Consider the following 22801-nt stretch of genomic DNA (forward strand, 5'->3'; position numbering starts at 1 on the left):
TAGGGGCGGGGGGCGTGTGCCGGCCCGGGCGGAACCATGCGGAGGCGCTGGTAGGGGGGAGCCCGGGGGAGGGGGCTCGGTCCGGTTCCCGGTGCCGCTGCCATGGCCTCGAACTGCGCGGGGGGCTCGGCGGCGGGGGGCGGCGGCGGCGGAGCGGCGCTGGGCGCGGTGCTCAGCGCCAGTAAAACCAAGACCAAGAAGAAGCACTTCGTGTGCCAGAAGGTGAAGCTGTTCCGGGCCTCGGAGCCGCTGCTCAGCGTCCTCATGTGGGGAGCCAACCACACGGTGAGCTCGGGGCCCTGCGGCCTTCCCCCCCCCCCCATCCCGGGACCCCCAGACCCCAGGGACGGAGCCTTCATTCCCCCCCCCCCCTCATCCCGGGACCCCCGGACCCCAGGGACGGAGCCTTCATCCCCCTCACCCCGCGCCCCCTCCCTCCTTCCCTCAGGCAGGGCCTTTTCCCGCTCAGCCCCGCCCCCCCCCCCCCCCCTTTATCCCTTTCATCGCAGCATTCCCACATTCTGGCAGCCGATCCCTCATCCTGGTCCTTCCCTGGATCCCTGTTCCCGGCTCAGGACCGCTCCTCCTTCCCCCGGCCTGCTGGGTGCCCGCCCCATGGAGCCCTGGGAGGGCTCCGCTGCTTCCCTCCCGTGTCCCTGTGGTGCCGGGGCTTGGGGGAATCCCTATGGATGAACGGGATCAGGGTGTGTTCCCTCTCCCTATGGATCGGGGTGTCCCTCCCTGCTGCCAGACACGTCTCTGTGCTGGAGCACGCAGCCCCCGCACACCCACCCGTCTGCTGCGGCCTCTTCCCAACACCTTTCCCATCCCCTCTTCCCCACCGCTCCCGTGTCTTTATCCCGGGATTGCGGAGTGGGAGCGATGCCCTTTTCCATCATTCCCCTTTGTGCAGGCTGCTGGTGCCCTGCTCTGCACTGGGGGCTCTGAGCGCATCCCTTTGACACCCGCTGTCCCCTGTCACATCCCTATGGCCCTGTTACGGTGCGGGGTCGGGGTCCACGTGCACAGTGACATTCCCATTCCTCTCATCTCCATCCCAAAAGACAAAAGGGTCTTTTGGCTCCATTCTGCCCAACCTCGTGTCCCTTTGACTTCAGGCTCTTGGTGTCTCTGGGTGATGCTCGGTCCAGGTCTCACTCAGGAGGGAGCTGGGAGAGGAAGGGATCCATTGGGAATGCCTGGGATGATGGCTCAGTGCTTTCATCCATCTCCTTTGGCCGTTCCCAAACCCAGCTTTCATGTTTTGTCTCTGGAAACTTCTCCCTCGTCTCTGATGCCAGGCGCAGATCTCGTGCTGGGAAGGAGGATTGATTTACCACTGCTCTCTCTGGGATGTGGGTAATGGATGCTGTGCTCGGAGAGCATGCAGGTGGTCCGAGAACCCAGAAACCTCATCCCTTCCTGAGTTAATCTGCTCAAAGACACCCATTCCTTTAATGGATTAGTGGCTGTTTCCTAGAGAGTGAAAGGGATTTAGGCTTTAATTTTTGTGGGTGCCGATAACACACATGCACAATGATGGGAATTGCATTTCCAGCCTGCCTGATGCTGGAGCGAAGCTTCCAAATGTAGTTCAACGCAGCTGCCTTTCTGAGTCAAAGGATGTTCCAGTGCTTGCTTGCTCAGAGCCTTCCCAGGAAGCAGGGTAATGAGTTTAATGAGGCTTTGATCAGTGGAGCCCTGAAGAAATGGAAATTGGTGGGATTCTTTGGAGTCTCATCTGTGGGCCCTTAGGGACAGTGGTTGCTTGGTGGCAATTACCCTTTGTGGGGTGATTGTCGTGTAGCAGAAGGGATCTGGCAACTTGTTTAGGCACTGGATCAAGGCAATGGGATTTTGGGAGCAGTTGGCTATGTAATACTTAGGGAAAGGGAGGAAGCTGCGGTGGTGCTGAGCACAGAGCTGGTAGTGAGGATGTCTGCAATGGGTGTTCTGAAGAAGCTGCTGCCAGAAAGGAGGGCCCGAGGGGCTGGGAAGGGGGTGAGGATGTTTCAACTGTGACCTCCTCTGCCTTGGAAATCCAGGATTCCCTAACAAATTCCTGCTGGTTTTCCTCCATCTCTCTGCTGCCAATCTCAGGGCTGGGATGGGGTAAGTCCTGTGAGTACCCGAGCGCTGTTGAGGTGGCTTTGTTGGCACTTGAGCTGCTGCTCATCCCAGTGTGCGGCTGGGAGATGAGGTGGGTGCTTTATGGGAAGTGGAATCCCTGTTTTCTGGGGGGGTTCTTTAGTATTTGGCTCCTGGTGCCACAGCTTTCCAAGGAGAGGTGAATCTCTTGGCTGTGCCTGCGGAGCCCTCCCTTGGGGTGTCTATAGCAGGAGGAGATGCATGGAACCGTGAGCCTGTGCCAGGGAGATCCTGTCCATTTGGGATGCACCTTTCCATGGATAGAGCAAACAGAACACCCATTTTCTCCAATCCACCATTTCTGTTGCCTGAAGACATTCCCTTGGGTCCATTAACTGAGTCTGGCAACAGCTCAGCCCTGCCTTGTGTTTAAAGCAGCCTGTGAGCAGCTGGTGTGCATGCAGACAGTGCTGGCTCTGCAGAGGATCAGGAGCAGGGATGCTGGCACACCAAGAGCGGGAGCTGGTTTCTGGAGCACCAGTTTGGAGCCTTTCTGGATCTTGGCTGTCCTGGTGGTCCCCAGCCAGCATTTAAATTGCCTGGATTGGGATTGGGGTGGGACTGGGGCTGGTTTAAGCGAAGCCAAATGTGGGTGGGATGAGGCCAAGAGCTCAGTTTGGGGCTAGAAAACCAGAGAGAGGAGAACTTGTGCAGATAGGAGGGAATAGTGGAGTCCCAGAGGCTCACTCTTGGTGTCTGAGTTTGCTGTCAGGCACAGTGGAATCCAGCAGCCCTGGGAAGCTCTGCTGTTGTCATGGCATTGCAAGAGGAGACGCAGCTCCTGGGGATGGATTCCGTGTGTGTTCTCCATGCCCTGGCTGGATGGGGCGGGGAGGGAACGTTGGGATGATTCTGGAAGGGAGAAGCCATCTCACAAGAAGAGCGAGATGATCACAGCATCCTTGTATGATGCTCTGGAAACCATAGAAACAGTTGTAAGGTGCTGATTCTACCAGGCACTGGGATCCCAGTTGGAGAGGTGACTCTTGGATCTGTTTGGTGACAGTCCCCGGAGCTCTGTGGTGTTGACAGGGAAAGGTGGCTATAAACAGACCCCATGTTTGTGGACATGGGTAGATCTCTTCCTGTTGCTCCATGGATCTCGCCCAGGGCATGTTCCTGCTCTCCCTGGATCACTGGCTGAGGCACCAGCACATCTGGGACCCTTCAGAGTGGTGCTGGTGCAGAGCGCAGCTATTGAGTGTTCCAGTGGAGGAACTGGGATGTGCAGCACGCTTCTCCCTTCGCTGCAGCACTGGGTTTGGTGTTGCCAGAGCAGCATCTGCCACATAGCAAGTGTTTAAGTCCCATCAGTTGGTGCTGGCACAGGGTAAAGAGTGTGGATTTGTGCTTTCCAGCACGTGCTGTCTGCTGTAGTGCTGATTGACCTCTGGAGAGTGCAGCATATGGTGATGGATGATCGAGGCCCTTGCTCTGAACCTTCTTATCCAGGGACCTCCTGTTATAACAGAGATTCCAGGAGGCTTTTTCCTTCTTGGGCCATGGAGAGAAGAGGTTTTCCTGGGTAGGTCAATAAGGAAAATGGGGCTCAGTTGCCTGCTCTGCCCCTAACTCGTGTGCCTGAGGGTGGTTGAAGCAAGGGAAGGCTAGCCCTGCTTGCCTGTGCATGGATGGGGAGGATGGATGCTCTCCAGTGGTCCTGAGGCCCTGCTGAGGTGCTGGGGCACAGCCTGCCCCACATCAGCAGGGCAGCACTGACCAATTCAGCCTGTGCTGCAGCTCCATTGGGATGCAGGAATCCTTTGCAGCAGGCTTCAAAGTGCTTTGTTGGGGCAGAGGTGGCTTTGCTGTCACTGGGTGATGCTTCTTTTCCCTCTTAATGCCTAAAGCGTCCCCAGAGCACTGAGAGAAATCAAGATCCATGCTTCCCTAGCACTGCATGGATCCTAACCTAGCTTGGATACTGCTTAATCCTGCTTTAATTCATGGAAAACTCTTATTTTTCCTCAAACTCCCACACAGAGAGCCCAGCAGAGGCAAAGTTCTGCTGCAGATGTGAGTTTGTCTCCATGCTCAAGTGATTTTTCTATGTGTCTTTTACCTGCTTCCCCCGAGTATTCAGAAGGTTAACTAATCCTCACAAAGCACTTGGAACGTCTGCTTTTGAAAGGCTTTGAGAGGAGCAAAGTATTTTGCCTTCCCTGAGCAAATTCCTGGTGTAAAGAATCCTGGAGAGGAGACTCACACACTCCATCATCTGGCTCTTGTTAGTAAACAGCTCGCATTTTCCCATCAATTTACTAATGGTAATTGCTACTCTGAGGCTACAGTCAGGTTTTGAAACCAAATCCTGCCTGGCCCATTTGTCCCTGAATGACACACACTATTGATGTGTCTCGGAGTGAAAAAGGACTTGGCTTTGGTGGGGAAGACAAATTATCAGCTATAGATAAACCCAGCATCCTGCTGACTGCTCTTGCTCTGCAATTCCAACGACCAGGGAGTAAAAGCTGATCAGACAGAGGGAAGGAGGCATTTCCCAGCCCACTGTTATCCCAAGCCCTTATCCCTGGCTGCCTTTCCCTCTCCAGTGGCTGTTTGACACAGCAGGCAATGGGCTGCCTCACCTCTCTCGTGGCCAGGCTGAGCTTGGGATGCAGCAGACTCCTTGCCTTGCTTGGGAAGCGGCTCCTTTGTTCTCACAAGAGGGGGAAAGCAGCAGAGAAATGTGAAGCTTCTCTTCCTTCCCTCCCCTGCTGGTGCCTTGGGAAGATGTCAGTTGCTTTGGTTAAAATGTGTCTTGGTTTTAAAGCCTCTGAGCTCCACCGAGAGCCTCTGAGCCTTTTGTGAGGAGCATGTGCCATTCATTCACACTGGCCCTCCTGGGGAAGGGCAGCAGTGTGGAAATGCTCTTCTTCATGGTGCTTTCAGCCTGCACTGGTCCCCGTCAGGTTGTGTGTGTGTTTCCTACCCAGGGGAGAATAGAAAACTGCTATAAGAGGATGGTGCAAAACCAGGGGCTTATTATCCAGAGGATTCAAAGGTAGATGATGATGTCTGAAAAGCTGGATGTGTTACAGGGCTTGGAGACAGGGCTCAGGGCTGAAGAGCTCCTGCTCTACATCAGCTGCTCTTAATTGTGGTACCTTGGGGACCTCTAAAGTGTTTGATGGGGAGGTGTGGAACCCCCCCTCCAGGCACATGATGTGGTGCAGCAGGACCTGCTCCTTGCAGCCACTGTGCTTCCTACAGCAACCCATGTGCTGAGGGCCTGAGGTATGTGCTGTCTGTCTGTCTCTGCTGTCTGTCTGTGTCTGCTGCACCTCTGCTCTCGGCTGCTGCCTCTTCCAGACAAAGACCCAAGTCCAAGACCTCACTGTGCAGCTTGTACCCAGGTCCTGGCAGGGGCAGACCTCCTGCAGCTGGGTGATGGTGTCGTCTCTTTGTGGGTACCAGATGGGTCAGCCCCATGGGGCAGGGCTCCTCAGGAGCCAGGGGCTTGCTGGGCACCTCATCCCTGTGCACCTTGCTGTGACCTTGCCTCCTGTAGCAGAAATACTCCGAGACACAGACTCTGCTATATATAATCCCTGCTCCACGCCTCTCCCTGGGGAGAAGGCGAGAGAGCAAACATGTGCCAGGCGTTAGTCACGTTGAGCTCGGAGGCTGCTCACATTCCAGCGTGATGTGATGATGAGCTACAGGAGAGGATCCCTGTCCTGTCTGCTGCTGCTCTCCTAGGGTTTCACTTGGCACCGGCCTGCAGGACCTGTCTGATAAACCTTAGATCTGCATGCTGAGCCTTGTACTGTGAGGAGGGAGGGGTTGGGATATCCCTTTTCCAAGGCAGTGTGGGGGCTTCTCATTCCAGTCCCTTTGCCATCCTGAGGGAAGCATCAAGCACAGGAATTGTTATGGGAGCGCACAGTGCATGTCCTTTTGCTGGGATAAAACCACCCCTAACCATTCATGTTTGCTTTCAGACTGGTGTCAGGAGCAAAGGTGCAGTGACCTTGCCTGATGGAGAGCAGGCCATCAGTGACCAGTCAGTGATGCTGATCCTGGCCCAAACCCCTTCCTCCTCCTCCCTGTCTCCTCCAGGAATCCCAAAGCATCCAGAAAGCTCTGCTGAATGCAGCTGAAAGGGGGGGAGAGGCTTCCTCAAGGGGGGATTTCTTTCACTGCTGTCAGGTTGGTTTATCTTGGGAAGAGTGGGGGCATCATCTAAGTGAGCCGAGGAATCCTGGTGCACCATTTCTGCCAGTCAGGGCGGTTGCAACAGGTACCACGTTTGCTTTGAGGTTTGTGCTGTGGCAGAAATGAGGACATCCAGAGACGTCTTCACATCTCACTTTGCTAACGTTTGTGTCTCAGTTCCTGGCAGGGAGGAGACAATCTCCAAATGGCTGTTCCTTCTCAGCATCCTTCCTCCGCTCGGGAACAAGCTGCTAATAGCCAGGAAGAGGCTGAGAACAGGCGTGTGGAAGGAGCTTCCCCTCCTGTTAGACAGCAAGAAATAGTGGCTGGAGGCAGCACCTCTTTCTTGCTACAGCATGAGCTGCTTCCCTGAGGCGAAATCAATGCAGAAGCTGGGAGCTGGACATCAGCAGCTAGGACATTCCCTTTCTCCTACCTGCGGCTCAAGGAGCAGCCCTGGGCAGGATTGAACCTTTAGCTGAAGTCAGGGGGTATTTTCCTCCCTGCTCCATTGTGATTACAACTGATGGGAAGCCTGTGGCATTATTCATTCATTTGTGCAGCCTTCTCCATGCATCCCAAAGCACTTTATGGGAGGGCTTAATGCTCCTCGGTGCTGCTGTAAAGTAAATCCAAGGCAGAGCTTTAATGAGCATCATCTCTGCTCTTCGCGGAGCCGTTCCCGGTTTACTTCCCGCTTATCTGTTGTGTGGGATGGCAGGCTCTGAAAATAGTCATCTTTTCTCATTGCAGCGTGTGTGTGTCGTTCTCTCCAGTCTGACATTTGTTAAATCTGCTCTGGATTTATCATTGGGAATGATGGAGAAAGGATGGGACAAATCCGTATCCTGTCAAAGGCTTGCTCATAGCATCAGACAGCTCATCACCCATCTCCGGAGCTGGGGCCTTCCTTGGCCTCCTTAGGTTCAGATTAAAGAGGTTCTTCCCTGTGAGGGTGCTGAGGCACTGGCACAGGGTGCCCAGAGAAGCTGTGGCTGCCCCATCCCTGGCAGTGCTCAAGGCCAGGTTGGACACAGGGGCTTGGAGCAGCTGCTGCAGTGGAAGCTGGATGAGCTTTAAGGTCCCTTCAACCCAAGCTGTGTGATTCTGTATTGCTGCAGACCAGCTCCCTTGTGCATCCCTTTGTTTCTGCCTCCAGAGGTGATGTGGCAGCAGCTGTTGGGACAGTATTGTGTGTAATATTGCATGCAGAGAGCAGGGAATCCCCTAGTCCGTGTCCTTAGGCTGATGGCTTGGACCCTGTTCCCAGGCAGCAGGGAAGTGCCGGTGGTTTCCAAGCCTATTGGAAGTCACTTGACCTGCCCGAGGTGTTGGTGTTGGGAACAGACTCCAGGCCTGACTCCTGTCCAAACCCCACTCTTGCCAGTGTTGGCTGCTCCTCCAGCCTTACCTGCTTGGCACAACAGTTATGGGAATGGGGCTGGAATGAAATGACTCCCTCAATCCAGTGGGTTAACATCAGTTCAGAGGGATGGGACTTGTGTGATTCCTGTGAAGTCCATGGGAATGGCTGTCCTCACCCAGGGCAGCTCAGAAACGTGCTGCCTCTTGACCTGCTCTTGAATCTGGCATGGCCTTGGCAGTGCCTGGGCTTGGCTGGCGAAGGGTGGCCGCATCCAGCCCAGAGGTGGAGTCTCTTCTTATGCATTAGGTTTTTACTAGTGCTGTTTCACTGCTGGGTGCTGTAGCATGAGCCTGGCTCTACAATAGTAGCTGCAGGTTCATTCTTTTGCTTCCCTCTATTCCTGTGCTTGCCACACATGACTAAGGAGCAAAAACAATCTAGTGGAGTGACTCATCCCTTTCCAGAAGGTGGGATAAAAGCAACAAGAGACAGCAAAAGCATAGAAATAGCAGCCACAGGGGAGCTGTGCTGTGCTGCTACCCCCAGTCTGCTCTGGCCACGTTGAAGGCTCTGGTTATCCATGATCTGTAGGGGTGAGAACTGGTTAAGAGATTGGCTGGTGCAACATTCCCTAAATAAAAGCAGAGGGGATTTATGTAAAACAGGAGATCTGCTACTTTTTGGGTTTGTCTTGGTTCTAAGCTGTGTCTTGGATGATCAGTGGAAGGTGAAGAGATGGAAGAGCTGAGGTTGGCTCAAGAGTACTCAGCACATGGCTGAATGAGATGCTTCTACTGCTTGTAACCACAGCGTTCTCCAGGTTGCTTCGGCACAGCAAGTAGCTCTGGAAGTCTAATGGTTTTCAGCGCTTCCAAACCAGCTTCTGGGGTGTTTGGCACCCCTGAAGTCCATTGACAGTAACTGCAGAGCAGTGGAACTTGGGCTTTGAGTCTCTGTTTCCTTTCTCTTTTAGATCAACGAGCTCAGCAATGTTCCTGTCCCCGTCATGTTAATGCCGGATGACTTTAAAGCCTACAGTAAGATTAAGGTGGACAATCATCTATTCAACAAGTAAGTAGGTGCTTCCCAACTTGTTTGTCTCTGGACTTGAAGTTCTTTGCTTTGACACGATGAAGGCCTTTTGGTTTGTTCCCTGTTGCAATGGCAAGAGGATGTGGCATGGCTGCACACATGCCCCTCAAGAGGACATGGTGGGGGTCAGTCTGTCACTGAGATGCTGTCTCATGGTTTGGTTTAGAGCCTTGGAGGGATAAGAAGTCTGGTAAGGCCAGGCTCAGAAGCGGCACCACTACAAAGCAAGCTACATGTAACTAACTGGACTGGGCAGTTTAGAGTTCACAAGGTGTAACTTGTGCAGCAGACTCCAGCCCTAGGGCCTTGGAATCTTGACTATGCACAAAACTGATGGAGGACAGTGACTCCTGCAGGGTCCTGTCTGGGTATTCCCCAAATCCCATGGAGCAGAGGGCAGGAGTTTTCTCTCTGTTGCCTCCCAAGTTCCCTGTCTGTTTGAGACTGTTCACAGGAGAGAGCTGTGAGGCTGTGTTACACCTCTGGCCCAGGGGTTTTGTATGGAGTTACCCCCTTTTCCTAGAGATGAAGGTTCGGAATCCCTGGGGAAGCCATGGTTGTGACTGGTGCTGAGCGCCGTGTTCTCCACCCTGGCTCTGTGTGTGTGTGGTGCTCCCTGATTAATGCTTCAGTTTCACTCAATTTTACAGGGATCAGCGTTTAGGAGTGGGAGTGTGATTCAAAAGTTTGTCTTCTCTGGTGCTTACAATTTGCAGTATCTGCTCTTCCCTCTTCTCCTACAGAGAGTTTAGTTTCCCACATATTAATGCAAAGGATTCTCATTGAGAACGAGCTGACAACATCTCCCACTGTGTCCAAGCAGGACCATCCTCTCTGCCTCTTCCCACTGGGCAGAAGAAGAGCTCTGCTAGGGAGGAGATGCAGCATCCCTCAGCCATGGGTGATGCTGGGTGGTGTCTGCTCTGCTCGGGAATGCTGAGGTCTGGAACATGCCTGGCTGGAGCTGATCCCTGTCCTCTCCTTTGGGTTCTGGGTCAGACGGTTTGTCGCCTGTTGACCTTTCTTTTGATGCACCAGTGATCTGATCTGATCTGAAATCAGAGCTCCCCCCTTCCTTTCCTGCAGCTTTTCCTCTGGAACAGTAGCAATGTGTTGCAGGGGCAGCTGTGTGACTGAAGGGAACAAAGCAACAAAGGAAGAGGGAAGAGAGAAATGGTTCTGTCAAATCTGTGCTTGTGACAGGGGAGATTGTTCTGTTCTGACAGACATCCTCATGCAAAAAGCCTTTTAGGCCTGCACATGTTTCTGTGAGGAGATGACTCTTGTAGGCATCCAAAGAAACAAGCGACCCTCATGAGGGTAAATACGTGCAGAATAGGGCCCTTGTAAGTAGGAGGGGGCTTGGACACCCCAGGGGGTTAGCAGTGAGGTGGGAGAAGAATTGAGTGTGATTCCCAAGCTGCTCCTTGCACAAAAGTCTCTTTTTCTGCTTTGCCCTAGGGAAAACCTGCCAAGTCGCTTTAAGTTTAAGGAATATTGTCCACTGGTGTTCCGAAACCTCCGGGAGAGATTTGGGATTGATGATCAAGACTACCAGGTACAGTCTCTTCTCTCCCTGCTCTCCCAACACCTTTCCCTGAGCTACAAGAACTAAACTGGCAGAGGAACTGTGATATAACACTCTTGTGGGGCCGGTTTTGAAGGGTTTATTATCACAGTTGGAATGGGTTTCCCATAACCCTAGGGGCTCATGGCACTGGAGGAGATCTTGCATCTAGAGCATGCAATCTAGGCAGAAAAGAAGAGGCAGCAGATGGCTGCAGACAGGCAGGAGCTGGAGGATAACAGTGATCTAGTGCAGAACATCTGCAAGGAAAAGGAGTCTGTTGTGGCTTCACAGGTTCAGGTGCTGCTTTAACCAAGTGCGTGCCAAGGATTGGTGCTGTTGAATGGGGTTTATCAAGGTGGCTGCTGCTTTGACCCCAAAGGCTCAGACTTGCCTTGGAGGGGAGATTTTCTTGTATTAATACCACTGAGCTTAAATCCAGTGAAAGAGATGGCACAACTCTTGCTGCTGCAGCAGGGCTTCCTTCCACACACAGCAGGAGCTGCTTGGAGACCTCTGTAACTGGGGGAAAAGCCAGGGCAGAAGAAGAGGGGTGGCTTTGATAGCTGCATGGCCTTTAGCAAGCTGGGGTTAGGTAATTAAATCCGGTGTCTTTGGCATGGCTGCAGTTGATAAGGGCTGCCAGAGCTCCAGCACTCGCTGCTTGAGGGCTTCAACTAAAATCCTCCCTGGAATCCACCAGCCCAGAGAGGCACCACAGCACTGGAGCAGTGGGTGAGTGGCACAAGCTGCTTGCTCTCTCCCTTCTTTGCTTCCCTGCTGCCTGTGTGGTGAGGAGAGGAGATAGGAGCAGGGCTGTTCCTGCTGATCCCACCACACTGCTTCCTTCTGGGACTGTGTGTGCGTGTGCCTGCCCCCATGTCCACACACATCTCCATGTCAGAATTCTCCCAGATTGTATCTAGATTATGCCTGATCTCACTCTGTGTCAAGGTTAACATCATGAAGAGACGTGTTTTCTTAGCCCATGGCTTGCTGCATTGGGAAGATGCTGCATCTACTCGATGCAGTCTCAAGTATGGGGCAAAGAGCAGCTGTGTAGCGCCTGCATCCCATCCTCTGCCTCCTGGTCCAAACCAAGAGGGGAGCACAGCAGTCTGTGTGAGAAGGGGTGACCTCTGAGGGTACTAGGTTAGATGTTGGGGCTTTTTGCTGCTTAGTTTCACTGTCTCAGCTCCCTCTCTCCTGCCTGCCAGGGCTCATCCCACTCTGCTGGGCACTCGGAGGCTGTTTGCTCAAACAGAGACGTGTTTTTCAAGCAGTACTGACAGTCAGCTTTGCTTTTCTTCTTCAAGGGGCCAACCATCCCCAGGAGGAATGGTAAATGCTGCCTGCTGCAGCTCTGGGCTGGGTGAGTGCCTATGGGCTTACAGAGCTGAGCCCAGGTTCTTTGTGCCTGTCCTTACCTGTGAGCTGTGCACACAGATCTCTCCTGCTTGTGATGGAAGAGCTCTTCTATTTTCAGGCCACGGCTGCTCAGCCCATGCTTTTCTTGAGCACATGCCTGTGGGATTATTGGTTTCATTTATTCCCTCCTCCCCTCAGGCTTGTTCTCTGGGTGCCAGAGAGAAGCAGCACCAGCATCTTCCGGGCTGTTGACAGTGGCTCATGCCAGGCTGTGTGTGGCTCTTGAGGGGGCTGCTTGGCCAGCAGCACCCTGCCCCTGGGGTGGTTATGGTCCTCACTACCTGGTTTCTCTTTAGCTGTTGGTCTGAAGGATTACTTCTCCCATCTTTGGCCCTTTAGAAGCCAGCAGCTAGAACAGAAAGCAGAAAACATTTATTGAGCTAAATGCAGGTGGGTAAAATGTGATGGCTTCAGTGGGAATGGAGCCAGGATGCTAAATATAACACCCCAAGTGGGGAAGAGGTGGGAGTGACAGGAAGGGAACGAAGTAAACCGAAGGGCTGTAAATTTGGTCATGTCCATATGTGGTCATGATTTCTGCTTCCCAGCTCTTCTGCAAGAAAAGCTCTGTGGTTTTGAGGTGAGGGGTGATTAAATTGTGGAGCACGGACTCATTTGCAAATGTCAGTGAGAAGCAAAGGGGCTCTTTTTTTTGTTTGCCTTTCTTTTCCTGATGGTTTCTAAAGCCATTGGCAGGAGCAGAGTTTTTCCCCTGCTTCATTAAAGTTTTAAAAGCTTTAAATGCTTCATTCTGAAAGGAAACCTCTGAGCTCACTTGCAGCGTGACATGGTAAATCCCTCTTTCACAGCAGGCTCTGCTCGCCTGTGTCTGGCTGCAGAAGAGCAGGCTCCCTCTGCTGCCTGCTCCTCAAAAAGCTGAGAGGAGGAGGAGAGAACAGTAACCAGCAGCTAAAATACACGGCATGAAATGCATTGTCCAGCCCTGAGATCCTAAAAGATGCTGAAGACCATTACCAAGTATCACTGTTTCAGAGCACAACTCAACTCTCCCCATCTGCCTGCACCAGTGGCAAGGAAATAGCAGTGAGAGCCACCACTGTTGCCTGACAGAATGGCTTCTAAACCAGCACTGGTGACTTGGGCTCATGGAGCTGGAAGGCAGCTGCTGAGGAGTGACACAGGAAACAAGCAGGAGACTGGGGACCTGTTTGACTTGGTCTGGAAGGTGTGAAGAGCAGTGGGATGAGGCTCCTTACCTGGGGAGAGGCTTCAGGACACGTTGGGGCTCAGGGAATGTTGGGGATGCTCTGCAGGCTGCCTGGGATTTTCCAGGCATGCTGCAAGTAGGAAAAGAAGCTGCAATGGTTTGTTGCTAAGGGTGGAGACAGGGATCTAAAGACAGATGCTGCTGCTTGTCGGAAGAACAACCCAGCTATTTATACTCCCAGTCTTTTTCATCCCATTGTAGGAAGAGCAGAAGCTGAGGGTGGCTTTTGCTTTCAGGGGGACCTGTAAAGAATGCCCAGACAATAAGGTTCTCACCAGTTTAGGCTGCTTGAGGGAAAAGAAGGTCATTTTCTTTGTTGTGTTCTGGTTTTCTTTAAGCCTTAAGGAATATCCTGACTGCTCTTAAGCTTCCAGGAGGAAAAGGAGTCTTGGCCTATGCATAAAAAGCTCTTAGTAAAAAACCTCATCAAAGTGGAGTGAACCAGGTAAATCAATAGCTGCCTTAACCTGAGCACTCAAGGATGCTTCCAGTGGCCACAAGTGAAATGTTCTCCGAAGCTTGACCACCGTCACGCTTCCAATGGACCACAACATCCCTGGGATGTCTGTTGCTCCAGAGCCAGGCTGTGGAGCTGGCCCAGGTCACCCAGGTCCCATCTGCTTTTGTTTCTTCTGCAGGGAGGTGGCAGCTTTGCCTTCTCCTCCCCACTTTGCTCTGTTGTGGTTCCCTCAGAACTCGGTGACACGCAGCGCGCCGGTGAACAGTGACAGCCAGGGCCGGTGCGGGGCTCGCTTCCTCACCACCTACGACAGGAGGTTCGTCATCAAGGCAGTGTCGAGCGAGGATGTAGCAGAGATGCACAACATCTTAAAGAAGTACCATCAGGTACGGTGAGTCTGGAAGCCTGCTGGGGAGGTGGCAAACACCTTGGGGAGCATCTGCTGAGGGGGAACTGGGGCTTGGAGCTGCAGTGTGCAACCTGGCAGAGCTTGCAAAGAGCTTGTGCAGGAGACAACCGTGTCCCTTAGCATTGGAGGGGCAGTTGTGGCACAGCTGCCTGTTTCTTCACAGTGCTGAGCCCCTTCCCAGCTCACCCTGTTCCTTGTATCAGTGAATGGTGGATCACCAGTACCTGAGATCCATAAACATGCTCCTAATTGCATCCTTCGAATTAGACTTTCCAGAGGAACCAGGGAGGTTGCCCTAACTTGCTCTTCTTGGGCCCCTCGGAGCCATTTGCAAGCCTCTTTCCTTTGCCATTGGTGTCAGATGGCTGGAACTGGAGGTGTCACTGTCAGCATCTTGCTGAGCTATCAGAGATGGGTTTGTGTGACAGTGCTGTCTTCCTCTGCCCTTCCCTTCCCCACCCCTCCTCCAGTTCATAGTGGAGTGTCATGGGAACACCCTCCTGCCTCAGTTCCTTGGCATGTACCGGCTCACCGTGGATGGAGTGGAAACCTACATGGTGGTGACCAGAAACGTGTTTAGTCACAGGCTGACTGTGCACAGGAAATACGACCTGAAGGTGAGGCTTTGGAGGGCAGCTGTGGAGCTGAGCTCCTTTTCCAGAGGGATTTGGTCTTTGGGACACCCATTTGACCAGGTCCTGGGCTTTGGTTTTTGTTCAGGGGATCAGGTTTTGGGGGCTGTGGATGGAGCTTCTCCTGGAGCTCAAATGTTGTTCCATTCCCACAAAACAAGGGGCCTTTGCTACACCAGAGAGACCCATAAGTCTACCCTGGGCATGAAAAAGGGGCTGAGAACTGATGTTAAAGCTACTTCTGTTATTTTTCTGCATGGAGGAATTAAATGGTGTTGAGGAATTCTTTGGGAGTATGACACATAGCACAGCAATGCTCTTTTCTTTATTCTTTTATCAGGGCTCAACAGTATCCAGGGAAGCAAGCGATAAGGAGAAGGTATGGACCATCCCTGGCCAGCCTTTCCTTCCTCCAGGTGGTTGGAAGCAGATGGATCCAACTGACTTCCCTTTTCCAAAGGGGTATTGAGGATGGGATATTAAATGGGCCTTGAGTGATAACCTGTTTCTGTCCCACCTTTCAGGCTGTGCCCAGTAACTGCTCAGGAAGAGATGGTGCAGATCTGATGCTGCCCTGCCCTGCTCTGTTATGTTGACACTACCACAACTGGGGTGGGAATTTGCTGGGGGACAATCCCTCATGTACCAAAACCCACATTAGTGCAATGGTGTCTTTATGGAAGGATTTCTTCATAGCACTCCCTGAGTACCAAACTGAGTCAGGTCAGCAGTTAGCTTTTGCAGCAGATGCTTTATAAACCAGAGCAGCTCCTCGCAGGTTCTTGGCCTATCTCAGTGTGGTTTTCAGTTTGGTTTCTGGTGCCATTAGGGGAACTTGTGACTAAGAATCTGCCTCTGCAGAACTTTGGCTGTGATGCTGCTCTGAAAAGCCCTCTTGAAATCACAGTAGTAACTCATGGTACTACATGTTTTGCACATGGGATTTTCAGCTTTGGGACCACAGAGTAAGTCTGCTCCAGCCTGGCCTAAAATTAGCTCTCTGGTGTGAGCCAAGGAACTCCCATTTACACTGAATGCTCTGCTGTCAAGGCCCAGCTCCATCATGCACAAGAGACCCAGCTTGCTGGCCGTTTACTCCCCAGCCTTTGCTGCTGCTCCTGCACTTTGCCTCACACCATTCATACTAGTTCTGTATGAAGCCACCAGATGCTCCTATGTCATTCTAAGAACAAAATCCCTGAATTCCCAGTTGTACAAAGGGGTTTCATGTTCTTCTGTAGCCCTGAGAGGTGCTCAGGGCCTGCTGCAAGCGCATTCTCCACAAGAGCAGTGGGTTTGAGCCTTTCCTCAAGTCTTCTGGAAGAGAAGCATGTTTTTCCTAAGCCTTCCCCCAGCCAGCAGCCAACAAAATGGATTTCTTTCCTATTCTGGGAGCTGGTTGGGCCCCCTCTGGCTGGAGCCCAGCTTTGGAGCTTTCAGCCTGCAGCAGTCTTTGAAGTTGGGTTGTTCTCTGTGTCTCCCTTCAGTTTCCCCTTAGGCACATGGATTCACTACCAAATAGTGTGCTCTGCCTAATGCCATTCTCATACTTAGTGGACAGGATGAGCCACACTTCACCTTATAAACAGCCCAAACAGCCTGGTGCAAGGCCACCAGGGTCTCGGGGCACTCCATGTACCAGCCCTCCCTCAAGAAGCAGAGCTTTGGAGAGTCTGACACAGGCTTCTTGTTGCAGGCCAAGGATCTACCAACATTCAAGGACAATGACTTCTTGAATGAGGGCCAGAAGCTGCATGTTGGAGAAGAGAGTAAAAAGAACTTCCTGGAGAAGCTGAAGAGGGATGTGGAGGTAGAGTTTCCTGGGGGGGATGGCTTGTAACTGTCTCCCATAACTGGGTCCTCACTGTGGCCTCAGTAGTAGCTGCAAAGGATGCCATTCCTGGATCAGGCAAGCAAATACAATCAAAGATATGCTGATGCCAGAGAATCTGATTAAATTCTCTGGAGTCTAATAAGGGTTTTGCTCTTGCTACAGCCCATCCTTAGGGAGATACTGGCAGGGTAGGACTGATAATCTCTGATCCCACATGGATGCTGCTGTTCTCACTCATCTCTTTCTCCCAGTTTTTAGCTCAGCTGAAGATCATGGACTACAGCTTGCTGGTTGGGATCCACGATGTTGACCGAGCAGAGCAGGAAGAGATGGAAGTGGAGGATCGGGCAGAGGACGAGGAGTGTGAGAACGATGGGCTGGGAGGCAACCCCATCTCCTCCTATGGAACCCCCCCTGACAGCCCTGGCAACCTCCTCAACTACCCACGTTTCTTTGGGCCTGGGGAGTTCGATCCCTCTGTCGACGTCTACGCCATGAAAAGCCACGAAAGTGAGTATTCTGGGATGCTGGAAAGCTCTGGAGGGCACAGGGGATGTCCTGTGGTCTGGCTGGGCTGAATGGCATGGGAGGACTGTGCACACAGAGAGGGGGATTCTGCCAAGTGTCTCCCCTTTGCTGTGCAGTGCCGGGTTGCTGATGGTGTGAGTTGGAATGGGTAGAAGTGATGCTTGGAGAGCAGTGGCATGGTCAGAGAGCATGTTGGCCTCTAGTGTGCTGTTTCCAGTCATTCTTCTCTACCCCTTTACAGCCTCCAGCTCCTTGCTTTCTCTGCTGTATGCAGCAAACCAGCCATGTATTTCTAGAGGAGGGGGGCTTTGCTCACAGCTCAGGGTGTGCTAGCGACTCTCTTGCCTTGCTAGGTGCCCCCAAGAAGGAAGTGTACTTCATGGCCATTATAGACATTCTTACGCCATATGATGCGAAGAAGAAAGCTGCACATGCTGCCAAAACAGTGAAACATGGGGTAAGCAGCCACCCACTGCAGGGAGGATGGGCTTTGGGGCTTCTGCTTTGCCTGCGTGCGCATGGGTGATGCCTCCTGACTCTGATTTTTCTACCAGGATGGAAGTTCTCCAGTGTTTCCATGGCCAAGAACAGCTCTTCCCTCATTTAGCATCTTCTCAGACTGTCTTGCAAAGTCTTTCCCAGTTTGGGAGGTGCTTGATTTCCCTGGTGTGGCACCAGATTGCCTCACAGAGCAGAATAGACTGGCTTGCAGTGAGGAGTGATACCCTGTCTTCCTCCTGGGGCCAGTCCTACTCCTTAGTAGCAATCCCAACCTTCCCAAAAGGGCTTGGAAAGAGCCTGGTTTAGGAGGACGTGGAGTTTTTCATGCTCCTTCCGAATCCCTTGTAAACCATATGAAAACAAATCCAGTGCTTTGACTCCGTGGTCTGTAGAAGATCCAACTGGACCTAAAATCAGTTCCTTGGCGATGTCTCTTGACCTCTTGATGGGTTTTTTCCCCCCTAGAACTTGCAGCTTGTGATGGGTCTGTCCCAGGCTGTGCTGATGTGATCCTTCCCATCTGTCCTCCCTCCTCTCCCCTTGGAGGAGGGTGTTGTGACTCCTGTCTCCTCTCTGCCTTGCAGGCTGGGGCAGAGATCTCCACCGTGAATCCAGAGCAGTACTCTAAACGCTTCAATGAATTTATCTCCAACATCCTGACATAGTCGTCTTCAGCCTTCAGCGAGACATGAAGAGGAAGAGGGGGCTACTTCCAAACAGAGAACGCAGCCTGTGACACTAAAACAGACACTGTAGCAGCATGTGGGGTGTGTGTGTGCGCGTGTTGAGTGTGCAAGAGCGAGTGTGTGGTACTGTGTGACTTAAAGAGAACACTAATTCTAGGTGCACCCTCCACCAGTCCACTTGACCCAGGTGGAAAAGTGGGATTTTACGTTACAGAAGTGCCCAGACACAGATTTGAGGGCTTTTTAAATCAAGCAAAGTGCATTGTTTCAGCACTGCTCTTTCTAACGACGTTTTCTCCTCTCCGGTCAAGAGAAGCCCATAGGGATATGATACGTGGCACTGTCTAGAAGGGGTCGCTCTAGGTCATGTTCAGTGGGAGTGAAGTGGTGCCTGATTCCACAAACTACTATTTTGGGGGTTTTTTATTATTGGACTGTCTTTACCAGAAAGACACACAAACCCTTTTATTTCCCTCTTGGTAGGAATTGGAAGGAAACTAGCTCACCATTTCAAGGACAGAAAATACTACTCTGATAAGGAGGAGTCGCTGAACTTTAGGTAAATTCAGACTGGGACACTTTATGCTTTTGGGTTAATTTAAGACAGACTTTTGTAACTGCACTTGGTTTCCAAGAAAGCTGAGGGAAATGAACATCTACCAAAGATGATCACTTAAAGAGGTGTAACTCCTAGAACGTAAAGAAACAGGTATGAGAAGTAGTAGAGGCATTGAATGACCTCGGATAATAACGTGCTCGGACCCATTGTGCTTTAAATTGGCCAACTATGAAGATCTCATAAAAGGAAAAAGAACAAAAAGGCATTTTGTACCTGTAGATATGGGATGTATTTGAGTATCCGGAGTGTTTCCCTGTCGCACCTCGGTCAGGAATTACCGTGTCTCTTAGGTGACAGCTTAACATCGCACTTCTGCCAGTGTTAATCTAGCTAATGTTCAGTCTTCCTTACTAGCCCGATCTGCAACAGGTACTTGAATTTGTTTCCTGACAGAGGTTCATTTTTCACATGGCAATGTGACTTGCACACGAAGGAATTGGACTTCGCTACCAGTGGGGAGTGCTGGGAGCTGGGAGTGTGGAGCGAGTCTCCCAGCTCCAAAGGACTCAGGACTTGAGCTGTGGTTGGTTTCACTCTTCTCTGCTCCATACCCCTCTCTAGAGCAACAGTCAAGGAGTGGAAATGTTTGAACACTCGCACCAGATTATTCCCCCCCCCCTTTCCTTTAAGGAATTGGAACTGATTGGAGTGACTGAATAACGTCCTGTTTTGTCTCCAGAATGCTTGTACTATTTCTCACAGCCAAGCTTGTCAGACTTGCTTTGGGTTTCGTTAGCTCTGCTGCACACCACTTACAGATCTCTTGGGTTCCTTTTTTAATTGTCTTTCTCTTTTTGAAGCAGGATTTAGTGTTTTGAACAAACCTCTTGCAGTTGAAACATGTTGCTTCTCTGCCTTGAAACTGTTTTCACATATGCCTTTGTTTCGGGAATAAGCTGTTTCGAATGTCTGTCCTGTGCTGTAACACGTGCTACAGTTTGCTGTGTGGAATTTGGTCCTTTTGAGAGATAACTGGTGCTCATCACATCCTGGTAATTTCCCTAGGACTAACCTAGCTCTGGTCTGGATTCTGAATGTGGGCTTGGGGTTCTCGTAGACGTTCACACCCACATTAGTGATGTGAATCCCACAGGTCTCAACTTTGAAGGGGACAAAGAGGGGCTGAAGTCTCAGCCCACAAGAGTGCACTGTAAATAGAGTCTTTAAGAAAACAAGAATTCACATTTAGGGGTCATAACGGGATATGAATCTTCCTTCATTCATGGGTCATTCCCTTTGACACGGGACAAATCTCTTCTCCACTGGAGTGCGGTCCCTGTTCCGTGTGATGTGGGGTTAACACACCATTGTCTGGGAGGCCTGAGAGTCTCATGTCTTAAGGTGTGTAGCTGGAAAAGCCACAAAACAAATGCAGCTATACTTGGAAAAAGGGAGGACTCGGAGGGTAACATCAGCTTGGTTTTGTGGGCATTATATTGGTTGCTTTTCTCTTACAACAATAAGCACTTAAGTTTAAATACCAATCACTTTTTATTCTTGACAGTTATAAAACTCTGCATTGAATCTGCAACTTTGGCCTGGTAAGTTTGTATTCTCCTTTGGGGAAAGTAGCTGGGACCTTTGAAAGGCTTGAAATCATGCCTTTATAAAGGAAAAACAAGAGAGAAATGGGGGGAGGAAGAGAGAAGGGGATGAGTGAACTGCAGCCATCCTACAAAGCAACCAACCCAAAGAAAGTCAGCAGATGAAGCTTGCATAGCTCGGAGCAAGAGTCTCATTCATCACCAGGGCTGATAGGAAAATGCAGTTAGTTCCTGCAGCAGTCTTTCTGGAAGGCTGATGCTAAAGGGCTTAAGAGCAGTTAATTCTATTTCCTTATTCCACTCCAACCAACCTCCTTTGAGGATCAAATTGGCTGTCGCTGGCTCGGGTGACACCAAAAGCCCCATGAGCTCCATTCACTTTAGTGCTTCCCCAGTTCTGCCACTTCTGTCAAGTTGCCATAGTTGTGTATTAAAGTAAGGACGTGCGATTCCCTCACTTCCTGATGTATTACCCAGGTATGGAACTGTGTTTAACAGAAGCATTTTGTATATTGTTTACATTTTGAGAGGTAGTGTTGCGTTGAAAAAATGCTCAGTTTTGGTTCTAGACAGTATTTTTCTTACCAGAATAAGAAGTGAAGCTGCAAATATTTGATTTCTTTTTAAAAGGGACTTTTTTTTCTTGGTTTTATTTTTTTTTTGTTGTTTTTTGGGTTTGGTTTGGGGTTTTTTTCTTCAAATCTTGTTTTTGGTCACTTTTTTAACTCGGAAGTATTTAAAAGCAAAACCCAGCCCTTTCCATTCTTGGTTTTACCAACTGCTTGTGCTAGTTTGTTGTCTGTTTCTGGTGTGAATTTAGTTCTAGGTTGCTGAATGTAGATATTTCTGTCTGTAGCATGTACCCTGCAGAACACTTTACACTGAAGTGCATTTGACTGCAAACCACCCCTGGCTGAAAGAGTTGCAGTGGGTAGCAGGATGGTAGAAGGATGCTGCAATCCTTTGGGCAGCTGGAGGTTCTGAAAGGATTAGTGTGTATCTCCATGCCTGAAGGCAGGGGGAGGGTCCACAGTCCTACCTGTGCTGAGGGTCTCATTCTGAACAGGGATCTGTCAAATTTCATGACCTAAAAAGTGGTTTTAACCTAGAACTTGACATCTTCCCTGTCTGAGATAGTGGGAGAGGGAAGGCTGAGTGCAGAGTCACAGGGTGTGACTGTGGGTGCTGTTCTGCTCCAATAGTGCAATAAAACCCACTCGAGGACGTGTTGGGTCACCCTGTGAGAGAGCACCATGTTCTGGAGGTACCAGGCAGCGCCTGCCCTGTGGGGCAGCTTCAGTGCCAGGAAGAGGGCCTGGGTTTGCTGTATGGAGAGGGAATGTCAGCAGGAGTTCTTACAGCAAGGGCTCCTTCCTCTGGTCTGGTACATGCCTCTGATTGACCTGCTTTTCATTCTAAAAGCCATGCAGTTCATCACAGGGAGGACTTCAGAAGTCCAGAATCCTGTGGGAATGAGGCTGTACTCTCACCTCCAGGAATCCTAGTTTTGAATCCAATTATCACAACCAGGAAGAGCATTAAAACATTGGAGTCTTACTTCCTGCTCTCCCCTCGGGAGCACTGCCACAGTCACCTTCAGTAGCCTCTTAGCCCAGGAAAGGCACAGAGCAGGGTTGTGTTGTAGTTATGGGCTGTGTTTGGTGTAGGGGTTGTGTGCTGTCCTACACAGTCTTTACAACCACCTCCCTCCCAGCTGCAGAGCTCCAAGCATTGAACCTTGAGGTGGTCCAAACCTTTCTGAAGTCAGTGTGTGTGTCCTCAACTTGGTTTGTGATGCTGAGGAACCGATCTGAGACAGATCCAGGTTCCAATAGCTCCAAAACAAAACTCCTCTCCCCATGTGTCCTAATGCCTGTTGGCTTCCTTGCTCCTGCAGAGCCATTCTCCAGTATCCAGATTAGCCACTACTGATTTCCCTTGCTCTTTGGTGTATCACGTGTAACAGTGCTGGCAAAGCTCAGAACCAGCTGTTGGGCATCCATCGGGTTGAGTGCTTTGGGTTTTTCTCTACTATGTTGTACTGGTCTTTGCTCAGCTGCACCCCAGCGTGTTACACACAGGTTGTAAGTGTGGGCAGGGCTGATCAGTGCCACTGAAAACAATGTGAATAAATGAAGTTCAATCTAAAAGTCAAGCAAACAACAACAACAAAAGCATTCTAGGGTTTTTTCACTGCTGTTTTTTAACTAGGAAGTTGAAGTCCTCTGTGCTTGTCTGTTTGCTAGGAGCAGTTTGAGACACTGTTACTGTTTTGAAATGCATGCATGTTACAAGATGAGTCTCCAACCAGAGAAAAATAAAAGTAAGACTTTGTGTACATCTGCTCCTTCCTGTTCTCCTCTTTCAAGTGTCCTCGCCCTGCCTCCATGAGGTATGGGGTTGGTTTCAGTCCTCCGTGAACTGGAAAAGTCATTGGATATGTGTCTGTAAAATGGGGGTTTTAAGTAAGAATTGGTTTAACCAAGTCCTGGATAAGGAGAACAAATGATTTTGATAGGAAAAGCCAACACTGCTGTGCTGTCTCAAGGAGATGGGGTTGACTCCTGGGAGCACCCCATGCAGGGGGATGATGGGTGGCTC

General features: G+C 51.0%; 1 protein-coding gene across 1 annotated transcript; it reads left to right on the forward strand.

The window, feature by feature from the left end:
• The first annotated feature begins 102 nt into the window (after positions 1-102).
• PIP4K2B (phosphatidylinositol-5-phosphate 4-kinase type 2 beta) lies at positions 103-22540 on the forward strand. The gene is made up of 10 exons (XM_034070030.1): positions 103-285; positions 8646-8743; positions 10226-10322; positions 13681-13833; positions 14327-14473; positions 14829-14867; positions 16185-16298; positions 16574-16832; positions 17204-17307; positions 17936-22540. Exons 1-10 carry the CDS (start codon positions 103-105, stop codon positions 18014-18016), a joined length of 1275 nt encoding a protein of 424 aa, XP_033925921.1. The 3' UTR covers positions 18017-22540.
• The last annotated feature ends 261 nt before the right edge of the window (positions 22541-22801 follow it).

Source organism: Melopsittacus undulatus, chromosome 17 (assembly GCF_012275295.1).
Source record: "Melopsittacus undulatus isolate bMelUnd1 chromosome 17, bMelUnd1.mat.Z, whole genome shotgun sequence".
NCBI classification, from domain to species: Eukaryota; Metazoa; Chordata; class Aves; order Psittaciformes; family Psittaculidae; genus Melopsittacus; species Melopsittacus undulatus.